The sequence below is a fragment of the Emys orbicularis genome, chromosome 1, assembly GCF_028017835.1.
Source record: "Emys orbicularis isolate rEmyOrb1 chromosome 1, rEmyOrb1.hap1, whole genome shotgun sequence".
NCBI classification, from domain to species: domain Eukaryota; kingdom Metazoa; phylum Chordata; order Testudines; family Emydidae; genus Emys; species Emys orbicularis.
Window position 1 is genome coordinate 107,434,943 of NC_088683.1, and position 24,022 is coordinate 107,458,964.

The following is a 24,022-nucleotide window of genomic DNA, read 5'->3' on the forward strand; positions in this document are numbered from 1 at the left end:
TAAAGTTGTTCAAGCCAAGAGCTTCAGATTTGTGCTTGAACTGTTGTGTTGTGCAAAGGATTAGTTCATTGTAAATAATTGCCTCCTCAATCACCAGGCAGTCATTTCTGTAGATTTCTCCCTTTCCTGCAGCACTTGAATGTTGGCTTGTGTAATTAGGGCACTGATTTAACATTGCATTGATGTAATCATCCACTGGAATAGATGGAGTTTTCTCTTAATAATTAATTCTGATTATTAGTCCATTATTATTACTTATGAGGTGATGTCTTCAGTTTTACTTTGGGAGCAAATTATTATGGATTAATGATAAACACCTAACAATCGGTTTATGATGTCCATGCTTGCTCAGTATTAACTAGAGTGCTGCTAAAATCAGGGATATTTGCATGCTTAGAAATAGTGTAGAATTAGGTCTTATATTGTCTCTTTAGTACTCTCACAATCTTGGAGTTGTTTATACAACACATGTCTTTCTGCTGGGTGTCTCTGGCTACTGTCAATTTCCAGGTTTCGCAGTGAGCATTTAGTGGGGTACCATGTGTTCTGGTGTGCCAGGTCTGATGGATATTAAGATTTCACCTTAGTGGCAACATGTTTTCTCACAATGATCTAATTTGGGGCTTTTTGCTCTTGCGTCATCAGGGGTTAGTGACAGTGGCAATTCAAAGAGAAGCACTGATTCTCTCTAGGTAAAGCTGTTCTCATTGCCTTTCTTTTCAAGCGCAAACCCTTAAGCATAGTATTGTGCGAGGAAAGGGTTAAAAGATGAAATATGAGAGGACCTTGGAGGAAAAAATATTTTTATTTGAAGTTTAAAACATTCCTGTATCTCTTCAGATTGTCAACATGTCACGGCTAGTGGGTGCTGATAACGCTGTAGAACTGATCTATTTTGTGGAGGATCAAACTGGAGAGAGGCTCAGCGCTGTAAAGTCTTCAGATCTGATTAACAGAGTTGACATCCAGAGAGCCGCCATCATTCTTGGGTACCGCATTCAAGGCGCAGTTGCACAACGTAAGTCCCACCAACTCTGCATCACTGTACCCCTGAAGAGAAAGGGGAAACATGACCGTAGTTATGGAAATCTGGGGACTTCTCCAAGCAAACTGTAATATGTATTATATCATCTCTGTAATGCATTAGAACGGTCTGTGCGGTGCCTGCTCTGAAAGAATCGTCCGCCAGCCAGAAATGGGACTTTAGAGGCCCTTTGTGCTGCTCCAGCCCCTTTAAGCACCATGAAGGAGCTGGAGCAGGAGTGAGGATCTCACCCGTGAATTTGCAAAAAAGTATACTTGTGGGATGGAATATTCCATCTATGTGAAATATGCAATTTACACATTACTCTTTTTACAACCCCCGGCCCCCCCAAAAAAAGCAAAAAAAAAAAAAGCCACTTCTTGTTTGTGAGTGAAAGATGCAGTTACTGTGGGAAGGGGTTGTTTGGATCATATCAGCTGGGAGGCATAACTTGTGGCTTCTTTTCCTTGATTGAATGTCATAGATCTCATTTTTATTTACTGATCTACTAGTGATATGTCTGTAGTTTGACCTTGTCATCACCCGTTAATAAGGTTTCATTAACTAGATGTGCATGAGCATTAGTATAGGAGATCCCTAGCACAACAACTCAATGAGAGTTGTGAGATGGGGAAATGAAATGGAAAATATTTACAGCCAAATGAAGCTAAGGTGCCATACATAAGAATTACTCTAAACTGTACACCCTGGTAAGGGGGAAAGGCTTAAAATCTATAACATTTGTAATATAATATCTTTGACTAGATTTAAATCCATACTTTTTTTTTTTTTCAGTGTAGGCAACACATAGAAACATAGGGCACAGGACTGGAAGGGGTCTCCTGGATCATTCAGTCCAGTCACCTCCTATCTCAGGCAATCACGTCTCATAATCCAGTTAATAAATGTACCAAACTCCATTTAAAACTAGTTAGATTGTTTGCCCTCAGTACTCCTATTGGAACACAAGACTTTGCTGTATATAGATGAGAAGTGAGTGACATGATAGCATGAAGTCTTTTTGCTTTGGTAGCAATAGCTTGAATAGCCAGATATAATACAGCATGTGTCTGATCTACAAAGTCACTTGCAGAAAGATTTTTATGGAAAAAAATTGTTTGCCCAGTGAGGTAGTCATTATGAAAATATTAATGATTGGGTCATGTATGATTTTAAAATATTATTTCTCCTCTAGTTTAGTTTACGGTAACTCAGTTACCTTTTAAGCTTATTATGTTCTAGATTTATTAATATAGTGTAATATTTGTTTGGGAAATATTCACAAAGTTGTAAGGATAAACCGGTATTGGGATGTTATTTAAGAACATAAGAACGGCCATATAGGGTCAAACCAAAGTTCCATCTAGCCCCATATCCTGTCTTCTGAAAGTGGCCAATGCCAGGTTCCCCAGAGGGAATGAACAGAACAGGTAATCATCAAGTGATCCATCCCCTCTCGCCCATTCCCAGTTTCTGGTAAACAGAAGCTAGAGATACCATCCCTGCCCATCCTGGATAATAGCCATTGATGGACCTATCCTCCATGAATTTATCTAATTCTTTTTTGAATCCTGTTATAGTCTTGGCCTTCACAACATCCTCTGGCAAGGAATTCTACAGATTGACTGTGCGTTGTGTGAAAAAATACTTCCTTTTGTTTCTTTTCAACCTGCTGCCTATTCATTTCATTTGGTGACCTGTAGTTCTTGTGTTATGAGAAGGAGTAAATGTCACTTCCTTGTTTACTTTCTCCACATCAATCATGATTTTATAGACCCCTATCATATCCCCGCCTTAGTCGTCTCTTTTACAAGCTGAAAAGTCCCAGTCTTATTAATCTCTCCTCCTATGGAAGCCGTTCCATACCCCTAATCTTTTTTGTTGCCCTTTTCTGAACATTTTCCAATTCCAATGTATCTTTTTTGAGATGGGGCAACCACATCTGCGTGCAGTATTCAAGATGTGGGTGTACCATGGATTTATATAGAGGCAATATGATATTTTCTCTCATATTATCTACCCCTTTCTTAATTATTCCCAACATTCTGTTTGTTTTTTTGACTCCCACTGTACATTGAGTGGATGTTTTTAAAAAACTATCCACAATGACTGCAAGATCTCTTTCTTGAGTGGTAAAAGCTAATTTAGACACCATGATTTTATATGTATAGTTGGGATTATGTTTTCCAATGTGCATTACTTTGCATTTATCAACATTGTATTTCATCTGCCATTTTCTTGCCCAGTCAGCCTGTTTTCTGAGATCCTTTTGTAGCTCTTCGCAGTCTGCTTGGGATTTAACTATCTTGAGTAGTTTTGTATCATCTGCAGATTTTGCCACCTCACTGTTCAGATCATTTATGAATATGCTGAATAGGACTGGGCCCAGTACTGACCACTGGGGGACACCACTATTTACCCCTCTCCATTCTGAAAACTCACCATTTATTCCTACCCTTTGTTTCCTATCTTTTAATCAGTTACCAATCCATGAGAAGATCTTTCCTCTTATCTCATGACAGCTTACTTTCCTTAAGAGCCTTTGGTGAGGGACCTTGTCAAAGGCTTTCTGAAAATCTAAGTACACTATATCCACTGGATCCCCCTTGTCCACATGCTTGTTGACCCCCTCGAAGAATTCTAGTAGATTGGCGAGCCATGATTTCCCTTTACAAAAAACATGTTGACTCTTCCCCAACAAATTTGTTCTTTACTGTAGTTTCAACCAGTTTGTCCTGTACTGAAGTCAGGTTTACTGGCCTGTAATTGCCGGGATCTCTTCTGGAGCCCTTTTTAAAAATTGGCGTCACATTAGCTATCGTCCAGTCATTTGGTACAGAAGCTGATTTAAATGATAGGTTACAAACTACAGTTAGTAGTTCTGCAATTTCACATTTGAGTTCCTTCAGAACTCTTGGGTGAATACCATCTGGTCCTGGTGACTTATTACTTTTTAGTTTATCAGTTTCTTCCAAAACTTCCTCTAATGACACCTCAATCTGGGACAGTTCCGCATTGGCCTGCTAAACCCAGGGTTGTGAGTTCAATCCTTGAGGGGGCCACTTAGGGATCTGGGGCAAAATCAGTACTTGGTCCTGCTAGTGAAGGCAGGGGGCTGGACTCGATGACCTTTCAAGGTCCCTTCCAGTTCTAGGAGATAGGATAGGATATCTCCATTTGTCACCTAAAAAGAATGGCTCAGGTTTGGGAATCTACCTCACATCCTCAGCCTTGAAGACCAATGCAAAGAATTAATTTAGCTTCTCCACAATGGCCTTATCATCCTTGAGTGCTCCTTAAGCATCTCAGACAACCACTGGTCCCACTGGTTGTTTAGCAGGCTTCCTGCTTCTGATGTACTTAAAAACAAATTTGCTATTACTTTTTGAATCTTTGGCTAGCTGTTCTTCAAATTCTTTTTTGGCCTTTTATGCTCCTTTCTATTTTCCTCACTAGCATTTAAGTTTCACTTTTTAAAGGATGCCTTTTTGTCTCACTCCTTCTTTTACTTTGTTTTTTAGCCATGGGGGCATTTTTTTGATTCTCTAACTATGGTTTTTTAATTTGGCGTATACATTTAAATTGAGCCTCTATTATAGTGTCTTTAAAAAGTTTCTATGCAGCTTGCAGGGATTTCACTTTTGACACTGTACCTTTTAATTTCTGTTTCACTAACTTCCTCATTTTTGTGTAGTCCCCCTTCCTGAAGTTAAATGTGACGGTATTGGGCTGCTGTGGTGTTTTCCCGCCACAGGGAAAATGCTAATGGGTGTACAAGCTCAACTGTGTGTGTGTTTGTTCTCGTTTATTTTATCGTTTAAATTAAATTTCAGTTCCAAAGAATTAATTAAAAACAGTTTGAAGATCAAAAATCACAAATAAAAAGCATATATTTTATTTTTATGTGTTTGTCTCTCCTGTTGCTGTCAAAAGCCCACAGAAACCAAAGGAAAACTTAATATATTGATAGAAATAGTGAAACTGACTATACTCCAAGTGGTATCAAATGTGCAAAGTAAACAAAAGGGGAAAATTGTGATAATTATTTTCCTCTAATCTCTTGCAGTTGTACCAACCAGAGTTGTTACTTGTAAGAATAATACACAAAAATTAATTCACACAGAAATATTACTTTTAGTTTGAAGGGTCCCTTTAAAAATTACAATTCTGACTGAAAATGTTATACCTGCTATTGTTTCAAGTAGCATCTACAATTACTGTAAATGAAATTGACTAGAATTATTTTTCTCTATTTCCAGTTTGTTTACTTTGTGTATAGTCAGTTTCCTTGTGTCCCCTTGTATAATTAGATTCCTCTTTTGTTAGTACAGACTTGCACATAATAACGGGAAAGAAAAACATTTTGTAAATAAATTGGGAAAATGTGATTGCAGAACTCAGGGGTAGGTGTAATACTGCATGTGAAAATACTGTTTAGCCTGGTTTTTGTAGGTGATTGGATTTCAAATTTACTGTGTCCCTTTTACAAAGTCAGGGTACAGGCAAACCCATTTTCACTTGCAACTTAAGCACAGATCTCCAGAATTGAAAGTGGGCTTTAAGACAATTGATCATTTGCTCCACGCTCATGTTTCCTGGCCAAGATGTACATTAAGTAATACATTTATCACCTTGCCTATACTGCACAGTCAGTTTCCTATAAATGTAGTTCTTTACTAACAATTATGAGAGGGTAGAAATGAATATCCCCTGAAGTGTCAACAGATAAAAAAATATATAACTATATAAAATTCTTGTCTCCTCCTTACCCCCTTCTAACTCTGCAGCTGTGGATAAAGTGAAAGAGTCATCGTCTGAGTCTCAGAATAACAATCTGTGGATTATTGTTGGTGTGGCAGTCCCAGTGGCTGTGGTGCTGCTTATCATTATTATTTTATACTGGAAGCTCTGCCGAACAGACAAGTTGGAGTTTCAGCCAGACACCATGAGCAATATTCAGCAGCGACAGAAGGTAAAAGGGGATGGGAAGATGTGTTGGGAATAGTTAAGGTAACCTGAGCACTTGTGAATGCAGCAGTCTAGGAAATATATGGTGTCGTTTGATGGGAAGGTGAGACGTACCAGGGCCGAGGCTTCCTGCAATCTGGAAAAAAAGGTGGAATTGCTATGAATCACACAATAATATAAATCCAAAAAACTCAGTGGTTCCCATTGCTTTTCCTTTGCCTGTTGTATCATCTAATGCTGTGTCACACCCCTAGGGGAAACCTTTGGGGAAACCTAGGTGACAAGGTTGAAAGAAACTTGCTTGCATCGTTTAATCCATCTTCTTATCTCTGTTCCGTGTGAGAAAGATGCTGTATTATTCCTTCTAGATGCAAGAAATTCTCTAACTTTGTCTGGACCATCTCTGTGTCTTATGAATGCCTCATAAGCCAAACTGTTCCATTGCCCAATTGTCCCATTAATTCCTGGAAGTCCAGACTTATCTTAAGGCTCCTTCGACATAGGCTATTACAAATGTATTAACTGTTTTGCAAGTATATTGCAAAAAGCAAGTATTTTGTCCTCTTAACTTCCTAACTTTACAAGTGATTTACCTTCCCGAAATGGCAGCTAAAACCTCTTATTCCTCCCACCAATCATGTACAATTTGTCTTATCACAAATAACATAGTATATGCATATAATGAAATCTTATAACCTGGGCTGTGTAAAGTGTCTGTTTTTGTTGCTGTGCAGTTCTGTATGGCTTTGTGTGTGTATGTATACAGAGATATATGTGTGTGCCCTACTGAGTGGAATATATCAGACTTTGGTCATATCAGTTCTCTGTGCCGGCAGAGCTGTTGCTTTAACTTCCTAGATAGAGAATCTTTCTTTTTTGGAGCTGATATACTGAGCTCACTCAATATTGATGCAAGTATGCAGTTGGTTAACAACTTAAAGTTCTGTCTACATTGCAACCGGGGGTTTAATGTGTAGCTTTTGTAGATGTACCTGTACTATCTTTAATCTAGCTAGTTAACTAAAAATAACAGTGATGCCCTCGTGGCACAAGCTTTAGTGCAGGTTGTATAATCCCACCCGGTCCCCCTGGTAGATACATGCATTGGTAGGCATGATGAAGCCTGGGCAGCAGTGTCCTCGTTGCTATTTTTAGTGAACTACCTAGATTAAAGATAGCATGGGTGTGTCTACATGTGCTGAAGATTACACCCCTACTTGCAGTGTAGACGTAGCCTGAGTATTCAGCCATAAATTTTTATGTGGTATGTGCAACGTTTCCCTCCACAAATTTATGTGGGGCAAGGCATTGTCTGGCCTTGCTGTGTTTCCCAGAAGTGGGGGAAGGTTTGGAAATGTAAAAAAACAAACAAAAAAACCCACCCAAAACAACCACTCTGCTTTGACTCAGTACTGATTCACAGGGAAGCGTGCTGCCTGGTGAATCACAAACCTCGCTTTTTCCAGAAGCCCAAAGTGGTTTTTGGAGTTCTTTCACCCAAGCATTAAGCAAAGCAAACCATATGTCTACCCCAGTCCTGCACTGGGATCTGCTAGAGTAAACCCTTGCTTCTGTGTGCTGCCCCCTGCAAGCAGGTCTCAACATGGGCTCTGGGGTCCCTGCTTAGTAGATCCTGATGCAGGCCTGGGGCTTTAGCTTGTGAGATTGAACAAGATCAGAGCTTCGGGTATTATAGCTAAAGTCATGGAGGGGCAGGCTATGGATGGTGAGGAATTTGATAGTGTATTTTTATGCTAAACTGTCTAAAGCTGTATTTTCATAAAAGATGCATTAGTACAATGACAAAACTAGTATGGCATCCTCTTTTTTCTTTGTACTTACTGAACAAAACTGAGACGGACAGGGCAGTGTGTCTGAAATACTTTTAGTGACTAAACGCTTGCTTTCTCTTGCCGTGGACATTAGTACAGTATTACTACAGTTATGTTCGGCGTACTGTCACCTCATGGTCAGTCAAACAGTTTCCTCTGTAAAAGTCTTCTCTGAACACAGTTAATTAAAGAAGGGAAAGGTGAAAGTAGAAAGTGGCTGCACTTCTAAAGCAACAAGAACAAATCAATAGCAGCTCCCACTTATCTTGCCATTGTAGATTCAGTTGCAGAATCAAGGTCAACAACAAGTGAAACCTTATGTGAACTTTCATTTTACCCTGGCTGTGGTAATATTTAATTCAGAGTTTGATTGGAATAATACTTTATCCTGAATAGGAGTTGAAAATTAATTTGGGATTTGGCATGTAGTGAAGGATAATACTTTTGATAGGGTTTTGTTTTGTTTTGTTTGGAGGAAGTGTTTAAAAATAAACTTAACAGTGATAAATGGTATTTGTTAAACACTGGTAACTGCAAAGGTCTGTGCTATATAATAAACAAAGGAAGACACAGTTCCTTCCTCAGGAGGATTAAAATTGAAGTAGGTAGGCAATGATCAGCTATGAAGGCAGTTGAGAGACTTAAAGGATGGTTGCTAATTTAGGGTTAAATTAACCCCAATTTTGATGTCTTTGTGCAAGTCATCTCTGCAGCGAGGTGACTTTCACCACTAGCATATATGAAAAGTGCTTAACAGCTCATAATTTTTCCCAGAAATTTCAGAGCGAGATGGTGGCTGATTACATGAAATCTTGCAATACAACATATTACAATAGCTTCAACATTTGTTATTAATTTTTTATTAATTTGTAATGAAATGCAAACATTCATTTCCGTTTTATCAAAGTGTCTAATAAATCTGTGTCCCAACAGGGGAATCTGTAACCTCAGTGTACTCTTGTATCCTCCAAATCCTCAATTTTCTGTTGTCTCAAGCAGAGATAACAGAAGCAATCTCTTTGACCCACAGACCAGAAACAGCTTAAGTAGTATCTACTTTGTTTTGGAAATATCTGGACTCTATACTCAGTTTGTCCTTTCCTTTGCTGTTTCCATTGTACTTTCCATTTTAATCACTAGAGAGTCAAAAATTTTGATTTTTTTTGTTCAAATCTTGCTTCAGTTGTCTAGAGAGCCTGCAACATTATTTTTTTAGGGAAGTATCTGTAAGCACAACAGTATCATACAAACTGAAAAGGACCTGTAAGGTCATCTAGTCCAACCCTCAGGTGCCAGTGGAAGATTATCCCTATAATACATTTTCTAATGCTTTGCTGAGCCTATATTAAATGTTGCAAGTGACCGGTCTTTAACTACTTACAGAATGCATTCCCAGAAGAGCTTCCCAGTAGCATTTTGCTCCCTTTCCCCCAGTGCTGAGCCATGGACAAAGGAAATGATCCTACCCCTTTGCTGATAGTGAATCTTCTTTGGGTTTTTCTTGGTATCGTGTCACAAGATAGTTGTAGCAAGTTTGTATAGGAAATTCCCCAGTCTGTTGTTCAGCAAAAACACAGTGTTTATGACCACAAAATTGTGGAAAGTTTACTGAGCACTAAAGGGCGCTGAACAGCCAAATCAGTGCTCAAACAATGACACCACTTTGCTCGGGCCCTGCTCTTTAAATTTTATATATGTTTACAGTCAGTTTTATTGCATTAAATAAAAAGAAGAAATACAAATGGAGTGAAATAATGTAACAAAGGGCTTGGGTCTGAAAATCATCCAAACTTCATATAAAAGTGTATTTTTTTCTCCTTCCTTTTCAGTGAGATTAAGACACTAGTACCAATGGAAAATGAGGTCCTCCATTTTATCTGTAAACTGAAAGGTATAAGTAGTGGTGGCCTGTTTTGTGAGACATGAAATGTGTCTATACAGAGTATTTCGTATCTGCAGGGAGCAAGATCCTTATCAAACTCTCATAGACCTAGTCTACACTTGAAAGTTGTATCTGTATAACTGTTTCAGTTAGAGGTGTGATTTTGTTGTTGTTGATTAAAGCTGTGGTGTGGATGCACTTATAGTAGTGTAAAGGTGACTTATACTAGTATATGAGACAGACAAGATAGGTAAGGTAATATCTTTTATTGAACCAACTTCTGTTGGTGGAAGGGACAAGCTTTTGATCTTCAGGGGAAGGTAACCAGCGCATTTGAGTTAAATACAAGTTGGGAGAGATTGTTAGGTGTAAAGGAGTCACACAAGCTGTAGACGACCATTTAAGATTAAGTGGGCAATGTAGAGTTAGATCAGGTGTCTCAAACTCAAATGACCACGAGGGCCACATGAGGACTAGTGCATTGAACCGAGGACCGCATCACTGACACCCCCCCCTCGCTGCCTCTGGTCCCGCCCCCACTCCACCCCTTCCATTAGGCCCCGCCCCTGCCCCACCTCTTCCCACGCCTTCCCTGCCCCATTCCAACCCCTTCCCTGAAGTCCCCACCCCAACACTGCCCCCAGGGGGTGCAGAAAGGGTGCAGGGTGCGGTGGGGGCTCAGGGCAGGGAGTTGAGGTGCAGGAGGGGTGCGGGATGCGGCAGGGGGCTCAGGGCAGGCAGTGCAGGAGGGGTGTGGGATGTGGCGGGGGCTCAGGGCAGGGAGTTGGGGTGTGGGATGTGGCAGGGGGCTCAGGGCAGGGGGTTGGGGTACAGAAGGGGTGTGGGATGTGGCAGGGGGCTCAGGGCAGGGAGTTGGGGGGCGGGGTGCAGGGTGCGAGCTCCAGCCCGGCACCGCTTACCTAGAGCGGCTCCGGGGTGGCAGCGGCGCGTACCGGGGCCAGGGCAGGCTCCTTGCCTGCCTGCCCCGGCCCCGCGCTGCTTCGTTCCAGGAAGCAGCTGGAACCGTGTCCCTGCAGCCCCTGGGGGAGGCGGGGTGGGCTCAGGGTTCCATGCGTGTGCTGCTCTTGCCGCTCCTCTAGGTACCTCCCACAAAGCTCCCATTGGCCGCGGTTCCCTGTTCCCGGCCAATTGGAGCTGCGGGGGACGGTGCCTGGAAGGAGGCAATGCAGGAGCCCTCTGCCTCCTTTCCCCCCCCCCCCCGGCCCGAAGGGGCATGCTGCCAGCTGCGCGGGGCTCGCTATGCCACAGGGGGCAATCCCGCGGGTAAGCAGAGGGGCGGGGGGGGGGGCGCGGGGAGCTTGGCGGGCCACACGCAAGAGCCCCGTGGGCTGAGTGTTTGAGACCCCTTAGTTAGATTGTTAAGCATGAGGGCTTCATACATGCTGTATCAGTCTACTTTAAATTAAGTGAGCAATTAAGGGTTAGCAAACCGTAGGGTGTATTACAAATGGTTGTAATGAGCCATAAAACCAGTGTCTCTGTTTCGTCCGTGTTTTTTACTGTCTAGCAGAGTTGTAAATTTACGTTCCCAGGCTCATCTGTTGAAGTTTGTGTGCAGGTTTCCTTTGAAGATAAGGACTCTGAGGTCAAATATGGTTTGTGAAAAGTGTTCACCCAGAGATGATACAGTGTTTTTTGTCTGTTATCATTTTTCTGTGTGAGCTCATTTGAGAGCATATCGATTGTCTGATTTCACCCACATAGTTTTTGTTGTGGCATGTGATGCACTGGATGAGGTACACCATGTTGGGATAGGCATGTGTAAGACCCCATGAATCTTGAAAGGGGGGGAGGGGTGATTTGAGCATCATACCCATGGAGATATGTCTGTAGGTTTTTTCTGTTATTCTGGAAGAGTCTGGTGCCACTTTGAGTTGGTGTGTCCTCGTCTGTGAGGAGCTTGTTTCTGTTGATCAACCCCTAATGCTTAACAATCTGTCCTAACTTGTATTTATCTCAGACACCCTGGATTACCTTACCCAGACCTGAAGAAGAGCTCTGTGAAGCTTGAAAGATTGTCCCTTTCACCAACAGAAATTGGTCCAATAAAAGATAGTACTTCACCTACCTTATCTCTCTCATATACTGGGAGACCAAGATGGCTACAACAAAACTGCAAACTTTACCAGTATAGTTATACTCCTTTTTACACATGAATAGCAATATTGCTATGAAGCATTCTTGTACCAGTATAACTGTGTCCACACTAGGAGGATTGTATCTCTTTATCTATGCTGGTATAGTTAAAAGTGATAGACATTTCTAATGTAGGCAAGGTGATTCTCCTTCAGTAGTATTCAGAAGCGCAGAAGGATTAGAATTTTTAATTATGGAAGTTATATTTTTCCAAATACTAGGAGACTCCTTTAACAATGTTTGTGTTTCTAAAAATCTTTAAAAGAAAAAATGTAATGTGAAGAAATAGATGGTTTTAAATACCAAAGTATTCATTAAAACATCCAAGGCACCGTTCGCTGGAAGAAAGGATATAATGTTGAAGCACAAAGTATATTGTAGACTACCTATTGCATGGTTGAGAAGATGAATTGAGGGGTTTTTTTTATAGCATGTGATATATGCAGGTGGCATGAAACCCAGTGCGCCTCTGCAATTTTATGAGTAAGGCTTACATTCTTGGGGATGTTTTCACCCCTAATTTAGAGCCTATTTTACATCCTTTTGACTGGATGCCATAAAGCGTGTCTGTGTTTTTTCCAACTCTTAAAGACACCATGAAGTCTGCAGGCTATCAGTATCAGTCCACAACCAGCCACTCTGTCTTCCTTCCACTTGTGTGAATTAATCAAGCATGTAACTGACAGCTGGAGCGCACAGGCTGGGAGGATTTGCAGGGAATACCTTTCATGAGGAAGCATAGTCCAGTGGTTCGGGTGCTAGCCTGAGACTTGGGAGAGCTGGCTTCAGCTGCCTGCTCTGCCACACATTTCCTGTGTAACCTTGAGCAAGTCCTTTGGTCTCTCTGTGCCACAGTTCTCCATGTTGCAAATGGGGATAATAGTAGTTCCCTACCTCACAAGGGTGTTGTCAGGATAAATACTTTGTGAGGTGCTCAGAGGTTACAGTGACGGGAGCCATATAAGTACTTTAGGGATCTAGAAGACAGAAAACAGAAACTTTGATGAGAGTGGCCTTGAAAAAGAAAAAGCTTTGAACAACAAATCTGATTCGTCCCAGCCCCATAGCATTAAAATTGGGCTTTACAAAGCTATATTACAGTAACTCCTCACTTAAAGTCGTCCCGGTTAACCTTGTTTCGTTGTTACGTTGCTGATCAATTAGGGAACATGCTCATTTAAAGTTGTGCAATGCTCCCTTCTAACGTCGTTTGGCAGCCACCTGCTTTGTCCACTTCTTGCAGGAAGAGCAGCCCGTTGGAGCTAGCTGGTGGGGGCTTGGAACCAGTGTGGACCGGCAGCCCCCCTATCAGCTTCCCGCTCCCCTATGTTCCCTGTGCAGCAGCTACCCTGCAGGCTATCAATTGCTGGCAGTTCAGCTGTCCCTCCCCCCACTGCCATGTGCTATTCCTGCCCTCTGCCTTGGAGCTGCTCCCCAAGACTCCTGCTTGCTGTGCAGGGGGGAGGGGAGGAAGAGGGGGGCTGTCAGGGTGTCCCCCTCCCCCCTGCTCCTGCACCCCGCTTACCCCATCTTCCATAGAGCGGGGGACACACACAACAGGGTTCAGGACGGAGGGAGCTTGCTGGCAGCAGCTGCGGTCTCGGCAAGCTGATCTAATTAACAAGGCAGTGTACTTAAGAGTAGGGTCAGCGTACTTAAAGGGGGAATGTGCATCTCTCTCTCACACACGGTGTGTGTCTCTGTCTCTGTCAGCCATGCTGTCTCCCCTCCCTCCATTCCTGCTGCCTTGTAGAGTGTGAGAGTTAATCCTTGAGGGCTCAGCCAATTGCTAGTTCATCATTTAGCAGTAAGGCATTTCTTGGGAAATATCCCACCCTCTGGCTCCTCCACCTCAACCAAGCTTCACAATCATCATCACTGTGTACCAGTATTAAATTGTTTGTTTAAAACTTATACTATCTGTGTGTGTGTGTGTGTGTGTGTATATATATATATATATATATATAGTCTTTTGTCTGGTGAAAAAAATGTCCCTGGAAACTAACCCCCTCATTTACATTAATTCTTATGGGGAAATTGGATTTGCTTAACATCATTTTGCTTAAAGTCGCATTTTTCAGGAACATAACTACAATGTTAAGTGAGGAGTTACTGTACATTGCATTTGGTGCAAGGGTTTAGATGAGAAACCAGTATCTAAACCAGAATTGTTTGGACCCTCCTTAAATTGGTAGATTATGAATCAATCAGAGCAGTGCATTTCTGCAGCAGCTACTCTAAGTGGAGCCATCTCAGATCTGTCTCTGAGAAGGAGCTGCTTTTTGAACATCAGAGTTACATAAAGGGCACATAAAACATTCATGACTGGCTCTGTAAGCCATTGCGTTATACAAGAAATTCACCTTGATGTGATCTGTGTTGGCACATTGGCTAAGGATTTCATTGCCTTTGGAAGTAGAGAGTGCAAAAGAGACACTTGTAAATGACAGGATTCCTTCTTGAGCCCATGTATATCCACCATAATCTCATAACTTGATGAACTTTCTTCTCTGTAAGGGAACTGCATCTTTATGGAGTTGGGTTTTTGCCAAAGTCCAGTTTTCTTCTCTTTGAGAAAACGGACAAATGCTTTTCATGCCAGAACATGTTTTGTGCTGGAGAGCCTGCTAGTCCTGCAGAATGTTACCAAGCCCCGTCCTCCTTGGAGAGGCAAGGGTTGTGTTTATTACCTGTAAGGCGACTAGGTTAAGCAGCACTATTTCTCTCCTTCTGATCATCCAAAAATTGATTAATGAAACCTGATCTGTTCTGGATGTCCATTTTATTTTGCTTGTCAATTTGCCTAAGCTGTACAAGCTTCCAGCTGATAAAACCAAATTCTACTCTACGGTTCCGAAGGTGGTTTCAGCCGTTGTCAATTATTCAGGGGAAAGTTCTCCTCTGTACTGAAGGTGATCAATATCACCCGCAAAGGTGTCCTGGATAAGTATATTGATTTATTTAAAAGATCTTGTAAGTTCTCTTACAACTATTTGGTACTTTGTATCCACTGGCTTTACAGCTATGGCTTTGACTGAATGGCATGTTCAATTCCTCTACCTTCACCAGAAGACCACATCTAAAAGTCCAGAGGTGACTTTCCACCTTTCAGGGCACCGGAACCAATTCTGTGCCTTGCTCTGCTCCATTTGTGCCACTCAGGTGCCTCAAAGGCAGCAGAGAAGGGCTACATCTCCCTTGCTATGGATTCTGCCAGAGGGCATAGAACATACAGAACCCTGCCTGCAGTTCCCAACATGGGATGTGTCAGGTTGGGGAAGGAGACATGGCCAGAGCACACTGTACTCCCGCTATTCCCAGCTAATATGCAGTCCCTTGGGGGAACTGTTGCCAGCTGGCAGAGGCGCTTCTTTAATGTGCACCAGGGCTGATAGCTGGGATCAGGGACGCTGGAACAACTTGTATAGCGGGGGTGCTGAGAGCCATTGAAGCAAACTGTATATGATGCAAATCACTTCAAGCCAAGGGGTGCGGCAGCACCCCGAGCACCCCTAGTTCCAGCACCTATGGCTGGACGAGTATTCCTGATGCCCCCTGCTTTGCCAGGAACCTGTGTCTGTACGTATCTGCAAGTAGTACTTTTTCAAGAAGGTTCACCTATTAAGTCAAAGTGCACTGGGAAACTTTAGTGTGCAGTGGCAGGGTCCACATGGACATTTAGTGCCTGGCACACTGGAGCACTGTAGATTTACACCCCAGCTTGCCACACACTAATGGTTTGTCTGGACAGGCCCTGAAAAGGTGGCAGGTCAGATGATTGGTGGATGTATATATTTCATAGTTGTGGGCTGGTCCGGGTATGAGTTGTTCTATTTTTGAATTATTGTGTATTAAGTGCATAGAGCTTTATCACAGGCAATTTTAGTATGTTTAAATGTAAGAGATAAACATTCTACTTATATGAACTCAGGGCTGCCTTTGTTTATTGTGCTCAATAAAACCTCAACAGCAAGACAAAAAAGCAAGAAAATAAATTTTTGTTTTGTACAGTGTTGAAATGGCAATAAAAAGTGAAAAAAAAATTCTTTCTTAGTGAGCTTTGAAAATGCTGTGCTACCTCTTTTACAGATTTTCAATTGATGTCAGATTTGTTTGTGTGGCGTGGAGGAATAATTATTTGAAAGAACAAGTTGATATCAGTAAACGGCTATTTAAGGGAGTAGCTTTTGTAGAAAATGTACTGGTGTGACTGGATTACTGTAAGGCCCTGTTTATGCTAGAAGTACAGCTGTACTTTTGTAACCACTTCTTGACAATTTCATCTGACCTAGTTGTAAAAAACATGTTCAGAACTGTGTCCACCCTGCAGCATTTCTGCCTCACAACTGAGGCTGGACCAGTATTTGTATGTCCGTATTCAACATGCTGTCTAACTGTTTTGTATCAGCCCATTCTGGAAAAATGAGAGCTGCTATCCCAGCAGCCTAGGGGGGGGGGGGGAATGCACACAAGGTCCAATTCAAAGCCCATTAACTTCATTTGATCATTGGGTCATGCCAGCCAAAGCAGTTCTGCAAGCACACTTACAGGGTCCTAGCTACACTGCCAAAAACATTAAAAAAGTGTGCTGAAGGAATAACCAGATGACAGACATGTTGCCAGCCTAGGCCTGTGGCCCAGGGGAAAACACTCTTTTCTGCCACAGTTACTGACATAGTTTTAATGACATGGTGTGTAGAGCCAGTCATGCCACTAACTGGTTAAAAGTTGTAACGTTGTCATGTGCTCAGTGTCTGTGTATCGGTGTTGCTAACCCCAAGTGTTAAAAAATCATGAATCAGCCCCCTCCTCCCCACATGAGATTGGCTTTCAAATCATGGGATTTTTTTTTATTTGAGTTATTTTCCTTTATTTTTTGTCTAGTGCTGGTTGAAACTCAAAATTTCCATACTGTGGGAAATTCCAGCATTTCAGAATTTCCTTTCATCCCTAATTGCAATGAAAAGTTGAGATTTTGAAATTTCCTGTGAAGTGAAAATTAAAAATAAAAATCATTTTAGAAATCTCGAAATGACGTTATCAAAATGTTTCAGTAAGATTGAAGTGCTTTGCCAGCCATATTGGAAAAAGTATTTCCATATTTTTTTGTTGTAGGTTTCAATGAAATCTATACATTACTGTGAAGTGTTTAGATTTTGTTGACTCGGCATTTTCTGGCAGAAAACACTAACATCTGAAAACTTCCAACCTGCTCTACTTGTGTCATCTGTGAGGGGGCAATATTCATCAGTGTTGCTGACTGATGGTTGCCTGTGAAATTGTTCTATAGCTTAGGCAATTGCTGCTGTTTTGTAGATGTCGTTGCAGCTGCTATGGGTTTTTCAAGTCTCTTTTTTTTCCACTTTGAGATATTGCAGGAGCTTGTCCATGCTCAGTATCAAGCCGCACTTGTAGTTAATGCCTTTAATGGAAGGAAAATACAGTTGTTCATAGTTTTTGTGAAGTTTACTGAGGTTCATGTTAAAACTGGGGAGGAAGTACAGAAAGATTGGGGAGGGTGACATGAATCACTGAAAAGAAGCTTTCATAAAGAAGGTGCTTCGGAATGGATGTCTGAGAGTTTCAAGGTTAAAAAAATACCTTGAGGCAGAGCTCTGAAGTGGTCCTTTTTGAGAGATTCCTCCTTCAGTAAGTATTTGCGCAATACGGATTTAGGGTGGCCAGATGTCTCAGTATCTGGGGCTTTGTCTTATATAGGTGCCTATCTGGTCACCTATGTGAATTAGACATTCCAGTGTCAAATTTTTCAAATTACGTGCCTGCAGTAAATTACAGATGATACAATCTAGACTTCTAATTACCTGTTTTTTGGCACAACCAAGTTGTTAAACATTTAAATTCTATTATTTGTGTTTGCAGTTGATTGTACCTGTCAGGACTTTTTGCTCCAAAACCATAAACCCCTCCTACTTGTGCTCAGGGAGAATTGCCATTAACTGATGTGTTAGGGCTTGTATTCTCTGTAAACCAATCCCAGGAAGATGATGGCATTCTCACATACACAAAACGTGTGAGATATCCCACCTAGTAGAGAACAATGTTGCATAAACGCACTGTGGTCGTTCATTACATTTGTATTACATTTAGCACTTTGCCACCCTAGGTACCATTCTTGTTTCAGATAAAATGTTTCCTGGTCCAGCAGCTGTGAGTGATTCCTATGCTGTTCACAATGGTTAATCAAAATTAAAAAACAGTACAAACTGTTCTGTGGCCTGTTATGACAAGAATTGGTAGTATCATTCATGTTCCATTTCCTATGCTAGTCATGTCCACAGGTACAAGTGATTCCCTTTTTGGTAATTTCAGAGAGGCCATGAATTGACAAAGCCATGATTCTGGCTCTTGTCTTTTGAAGTGGTCCTTTTGATAAACAGAAGACTTCAGTTTCTTATACCTTCAGTATAGCACCTGTTATCATTATTGTTGTTGTTGAATTCAAATATTGTATGCATTTATTAGTTGTATATGCATTTTACAGGCAGGTAAGTAGAAAAGGACCCTGCTCCTGTCCCAAAGAGCTTTACAATCTAGATAAGCAATGTAAAAACAAACCTGGAGTAGGTGAGGGGGAGTGATAACCTACACAGTGGGATTAAATGGTAAAATGTAGTATGTGTCTTGGTGGTTCCAAAACTTTAGTTAGTGGTAAATGTTTCCAAATGTCTCTCTTAATAATGTGCTGGGAGGAATTGGTTAATAGGTCACTTGGAAAAAATATAATTTTAAAAATAACTTGGAGAATTGGATAGAGAAGTGGTAAACCAAATAAAGTGCAATTAAATGTACACCTTTGTATGCACGGCCATTGCTAGAAATAGTTTGCATTACTGGTGCATTCTGAGAGTAGTACAATGAATTCACACTTGACCATGCTATGTTATCCTCGGAATACATACAAGAACTTAATGCTGTAAATCTGAAATTGTGGAAGTCTGTGACCATTGTATAACTTTTAGCTGTCAGACCACTGAAATAGATCTTCGGCGTCTGCTAGTGCTATGTTTATTGGCTTTATTCTCCTCCCCAGATTTAAATTAGTAGATATCAAAATATCTTTACTGGGAAGTTTTTTTAAAGTAAGTGTTCCCTATTTTATCCTGTTGGTTTTCCAGAATTGTGTGCACTAGCATTTTAGCTATGTCATAATTCAGCAAGACATTTTTACAGGGTTTCCAGTGCTGTTCACAGATTAGCTGCCAGAGCTGAAATATTATTCTTGGGATCAAACTTAGTTCCTTTGTTTCATTAGCAATATGTTTTGGCAACCTCTGTTCAGTGCATATGTCTCTTCAAAGAACAAGGCAATACTGTTCATATAAAAATAAATAGAAAAAACAATGTCTCAAATATAATATGTAGAATAGTAGGAGATGCGTGATGAATGCTTTACAAAATGAGTACGTTATTTTAAAAAAATCAATTTCCTCCATATTGTTTTCCATTCTAACCATTCACAGATGTGTGTCCAAACAGTATTATTGGAAAACAAATTGGTCTCATTCATGTTGTGCCTTTACCTAGGAAAACAGTATATTGGCAAACACATGGTTTATGTTAAAAGCGTCAAATGATCTTCAGCCAGTCTCATCCCCCTTGATTGGATGAACATTACTGAATGTCTCAGCCAAGATTTTCAAAAATAGAATCCTCATGCTAGTCTCCTTAAATCCATATTTAGGCACCTGAATAAATGGTCTGATTTTTCAAAAATGTTGGTCACCTAAGAGCTCCCATTGAATTTGGTGTCTATATTTAGACTTCAGAGGCTAACCCGAGGCACCAGTTTTTTAAAAATCTTGACTCTCGATTTCAATAGATATTACCTTGTGCTGAACAACAGCTGCCTTAACAATGAGTTAGCTCATTCTCTTTATTGAAGGTGTGACTGTACTTTTCACTAAATTTTGTAATTGCTTTTTGTTTTGCCATTTAGAAACTTAGTTTTAAAAATTGAGTTTTTTACAACGTAAAATTAAACATCCCCCCCCCCCCCCAAGGTAACCTAACCTGAGATTTTCAAAGTACTGATTTTGTGCAGTCTTAGGCACAGGCTGAGAAGGCAATAAAATGAAGCTGAGAGGTTTTATTTCAGTGCCTGGACAGACAGATGTACCAGCACAAATGTGCTTTCTTCAAAAAAGTGTAATAGTTTGATCTCTTCCATTCCTACCCCCACAATTTCCCTCACTGGTGTATGAGGAATAAAATGACTGATCTACCCATGGGATTCTGGTTACCTCTATTCAGAGATGAACATAGATCGTATAATCAGGTCAGCCTGCTACAGCTTATCGCTTTTTATTACAAAAAAAAGATGAAAGTCTGTGTAGCACATGAAAACAAATACAGGAATGCCTCAAAGCCTTTTCAGTCTTGAACTACACTGATGTTATTTATTCCACTGCATCTCAGTGTTATGACCATCTTGCTTTGCTGAATATGGACTTGTGTTGCAATGTCCTTTTGACACTTGTGATTTTGGCCAATATCATTTTAAATAAGAATCATGAGGTCAAAAGAATGAAGATCATAGAAATGTAGAGGGTTTTTTACAAAATCGGAGTCTATGGGCATTGTATCTGTATCCAAAAATATACTGATTTTTCTATTTTTAATAAAAATATTGAGCAGCGAGTATGTTTTGAGAACAGCTTAGCTCAAATGGTAGGAGTTGCATGAAGGGCCACCTTTAGTAAACCCAAACTAACTTCGGATTTTATAGATAGCTACAGATATATAGTAGGCGGAGCCGGTAGCTCCTGTCGAGCTGTAGTAAAGGTTGCCTGACACGTCTTGTTTTCAGTTGCTTATAACTTTGCTAAACTTTTGGCTGAAATTTCCCACGTTGGGTCTCTGTTTCAGGCTGAATCATTTTGGGAAGCTTCAACAAAAAGGGTTCTGCTATTTTAAAAGAATGAGATTAAGGAAAAATACATTGTTTTGTACATATTACTAAAACAGTCTTAGAACTGTTTTGTTGAGGAGATCTAGAGCCTCGGTGCTTTGGAGCAAGGGCTCAAAATTTGGCAGGAGGGTGGAATTTCTGCCAGGGATATGTCTTTTGTTGAAAAATGTAACCAAGTTATAAACCTTAGAAAAATTGCAGTTTGCACATTAGGCTTTTTAGTAGAGTTTGGGTGCGAAATTTTCAGAAGTTTCCATCTGTACTGAACATGATCTATCCCAGGGTTGCAGAGGCTGAGCCCACAGCCTTAGCCATTGCAGGGAGAGTTGTGGTCAGGCACCAGAAGTGAGATCAGGGATCCCATCTCTCCTGTGCTCTCAGTGCTCCCTCTGCTGGCACCAAGGCAGCATGGAAGAGAAACCTGCTGCCTGGGAATGCAGAAGGGATAAAAGATGGACCTGGGAGGACAGCAGAGAGAATAGACTTGAACTGGGAACCCCAGGGAGGGAAGACAGGGAGTGACTGGGCAGGAAGATTGGGACTGAGAGCAGGGAGGAAGACTGAGGTCTGATGAGGAACCAGAGTGTTCAGGCATTGGGGAAACAGGGCAGAGTGGTGTGTGGCCAGTAGACCACATGCCCCTCCAAAACCTGGAGTGGTGACTTGAGTCACCATTCCTCTACTGTCAGCAAGTGAGTCTGAAACCACTGGCAAAGTGCATGTCTCATTCTCCTCTAGTGGCAGATCCACATGGAAGATAACAGCCTCCCTCTCTCTGCATTCCCCTAACTCATTCACTAGACACCTTCCATCTTCTGCAACAGTGGAGTCAGATAACAGCCTCTTGCACTACACAGTTCTGGTTCATCCTTGGAGAACAGTCCATCCTGTGTACTGAATGAGGCAGGGGTCCTGGGGGAAAATAGTATGTGATCATATAATTAAAAATGTTATATGTACAAAGGGTCTGAATTAAATTTTCATGGGCAACCTTAATTCTGACATTTCCTAATCACTGGTCATTTTTAAGTAATTGGCAATTGCTAGTTGAAGCCATGTGAGTGGATAAGATCATCCAGGGTATAAAGGGAGAAGATTCACTCTTCCTCCCCCACCCCACCCCACACACACACACACAGACACCAAAAGAGAGACAAAGAATTATCAGAAAGGATTGAAGAGAACTAGAAAAGGATGGGGTTGTGAAAACCAAGGGAGGAGAAGAGTTTAAGAAGGATGGTGTGGTCTCTGCTGTTTTTGATACTATTGAAATCAAGGAGGATGGGGATGGAGTAGAAGATCTGAGATTTAGGAAGAGGCTGCAAGAGACCTCAGGTGAGAGGGTTTTTGGTGGAATGAAGGAGGCAGGATGGAGTTGGAGGGGAGAAACTTGAGATAGCAATTATAAATGTCACACTGAATAAATGTAAAGAAAAAGGGCAGAAGGAAGATGGAGCAGTAGTTATAGGGGCAGGGTGGGTGTTCAGCTCATGGGGGAGCAGACCAGAAGAAAGTGAGAGGTTGTGGAGGAGGGATAAGGAGTGGGTGAGAGTAGGGATTTGGGGGGGTGGATAGTTGCCAGGAGTAGATGGGGTCAAGTGAGCAAGTGAATGGGTTGGAGGAAAGGGTGTTGAAGAAGATGCGGGGGAGGGAAGTGGAGGAGAAAGGGAAAAGAGGAAGGTCTTTTTTATATTTATGTGTCAGACATTGGTCTTTTTAATATATTTTTTAAGGTCAATAAGATTGTGTGCAGAAGAGGGGGATGTAGTGTGGAGGAGCTAAGTTTCAGGAGAGGTTCAGATAAATGGCTGGGATTGTGGGCGCGGAAGTCAATAAAGATGGAGAAACAGTGCTAGATCCTCAGGTGGTATAACTCAACATAGCTCAGTTGAAGTCAATAGATCTATGATTTATTCATGTCAGGATCTGGCCCATAATGCTGAATGCTGCCTTCTTTCACCTTGCAGGGGAGAAGGGGGAGAGAAAAAGTTGAGGAACTCCAAAATATCTAGTAAACTAACATGTTTGCTCCTCTTGTGCAAAATGTACCCCAAAAAAGACACCATTAGGCATGTGTTATATATGCCCTTATCAAGGAATCTTTTCAACTGTAGGGCTTCTATCACCATCTGCTGGATCAAGCAGATAGTGCACACTTCTTTAACATGCTCTTCTAGAGCCTTTGGAAAATATTTTGACGATCTCAAAATGTTCCATAGGCAGACTTGTTTTGGCATTTTATCAGCCTGTTTGTAGTTGGAAACTGCATGCCAGGCTTAATGAAAGGGGACTCGTTTAAACATTTAGAACTAGATGCACCCGTCAGCATACCCAGACACACCTTTCGGTTTGTGGGAAACCTATTTTGGGAACAAACAGAGTGGTGGCCGTGTGTGTTATGCAGCCATCATATGTGTGCGTTTGCTGTGCAAACCAGAATTGTCAAAGGTTTTTCCTACTTTCAGCTTCCAGACTTTTAATTAAATGTGATCTAAAGAAAAGCAATTTTTTAAAAAATGTGTAAAAATTTAGAATGGCACAGTTTCTGATTATTTCAAGGTCTGGAAAATTAGCAGGTGAACTTTTCATTCTCATAATTTGATTAAGTTGAAAGAGCCAATAACAAATATTATTAAAATAAGAAGTTAGCTATTTTATAAATGTTGTTTAGACTATTAAGGCCCAATTTTGAACTCCTAACTCAGATAAAACTCCCATTAAATCCAGTAGGAGTATTACCTAAATAATGATGTGAGGGCCATAAATTCTTTACATTAGAAGAACTTGACAAACTATTTTCCCCGCATCCAAATTGGAGCCTAGTACAGGTAGTTAAAGAGTTTTTAATCTTGTGGTTTCCTGAAGCCCTGTAACTCCTTTCCTGCTTTCCCACCGGGATTGCTGTTGCTTAAAGCACAGAACCATCCCATCAGTAACAGTGATCCGATTGCACGCTGCACTTTGGCTTTGTGGTCCTGGTGAGGATTGGTCCTTCAGAGCACCGCTTCCCAGCCAAAACAGTCAGAGTCATCTATTGTAATTTAGCAATACCGTGCAGATGGGATAAGGAAGGATAGTCTTGGATCTGATCTGGTATGGCAGTTTCTACAGTCCTCTGTATCTCTATTCCTCAGTCTCATCTGTAAAATGGGAACAATAATCCTTCCATAACTCATCGGTACTGAGACACATTTGTAAAGTTTGTGCAGTGCTTTGAGATCCTCAGATGG

The 24,022-nt window shown here is 41.2% G+C and overlaps 1 protein-coding gene across 1 annotated transcript in view; it reads left to right on the forward strand.

Annotated features, from left to right (window-relative positions):
• KIAA1549 (KIAA1549 ortholog) overlaps positions 1-24,022 on the forward strand; it is a 212,482-nt gene that overhangs the window by 147,716 nt on the left and 40,744 nt on the right. The window contains exons 9-10 of the mRNA XM_065419825.1: positions 841-1,018; positions 5,812-5,996. Of these exons, the coding sequence (XP_065275897.1) occupies positions 841-1,018; positions 5,812-5,996 (363 nt within the window). The remainder of the gene's footprint in view (positions 1-840; positions 1,019-5,811; positions 5,997-24,022) is intronic.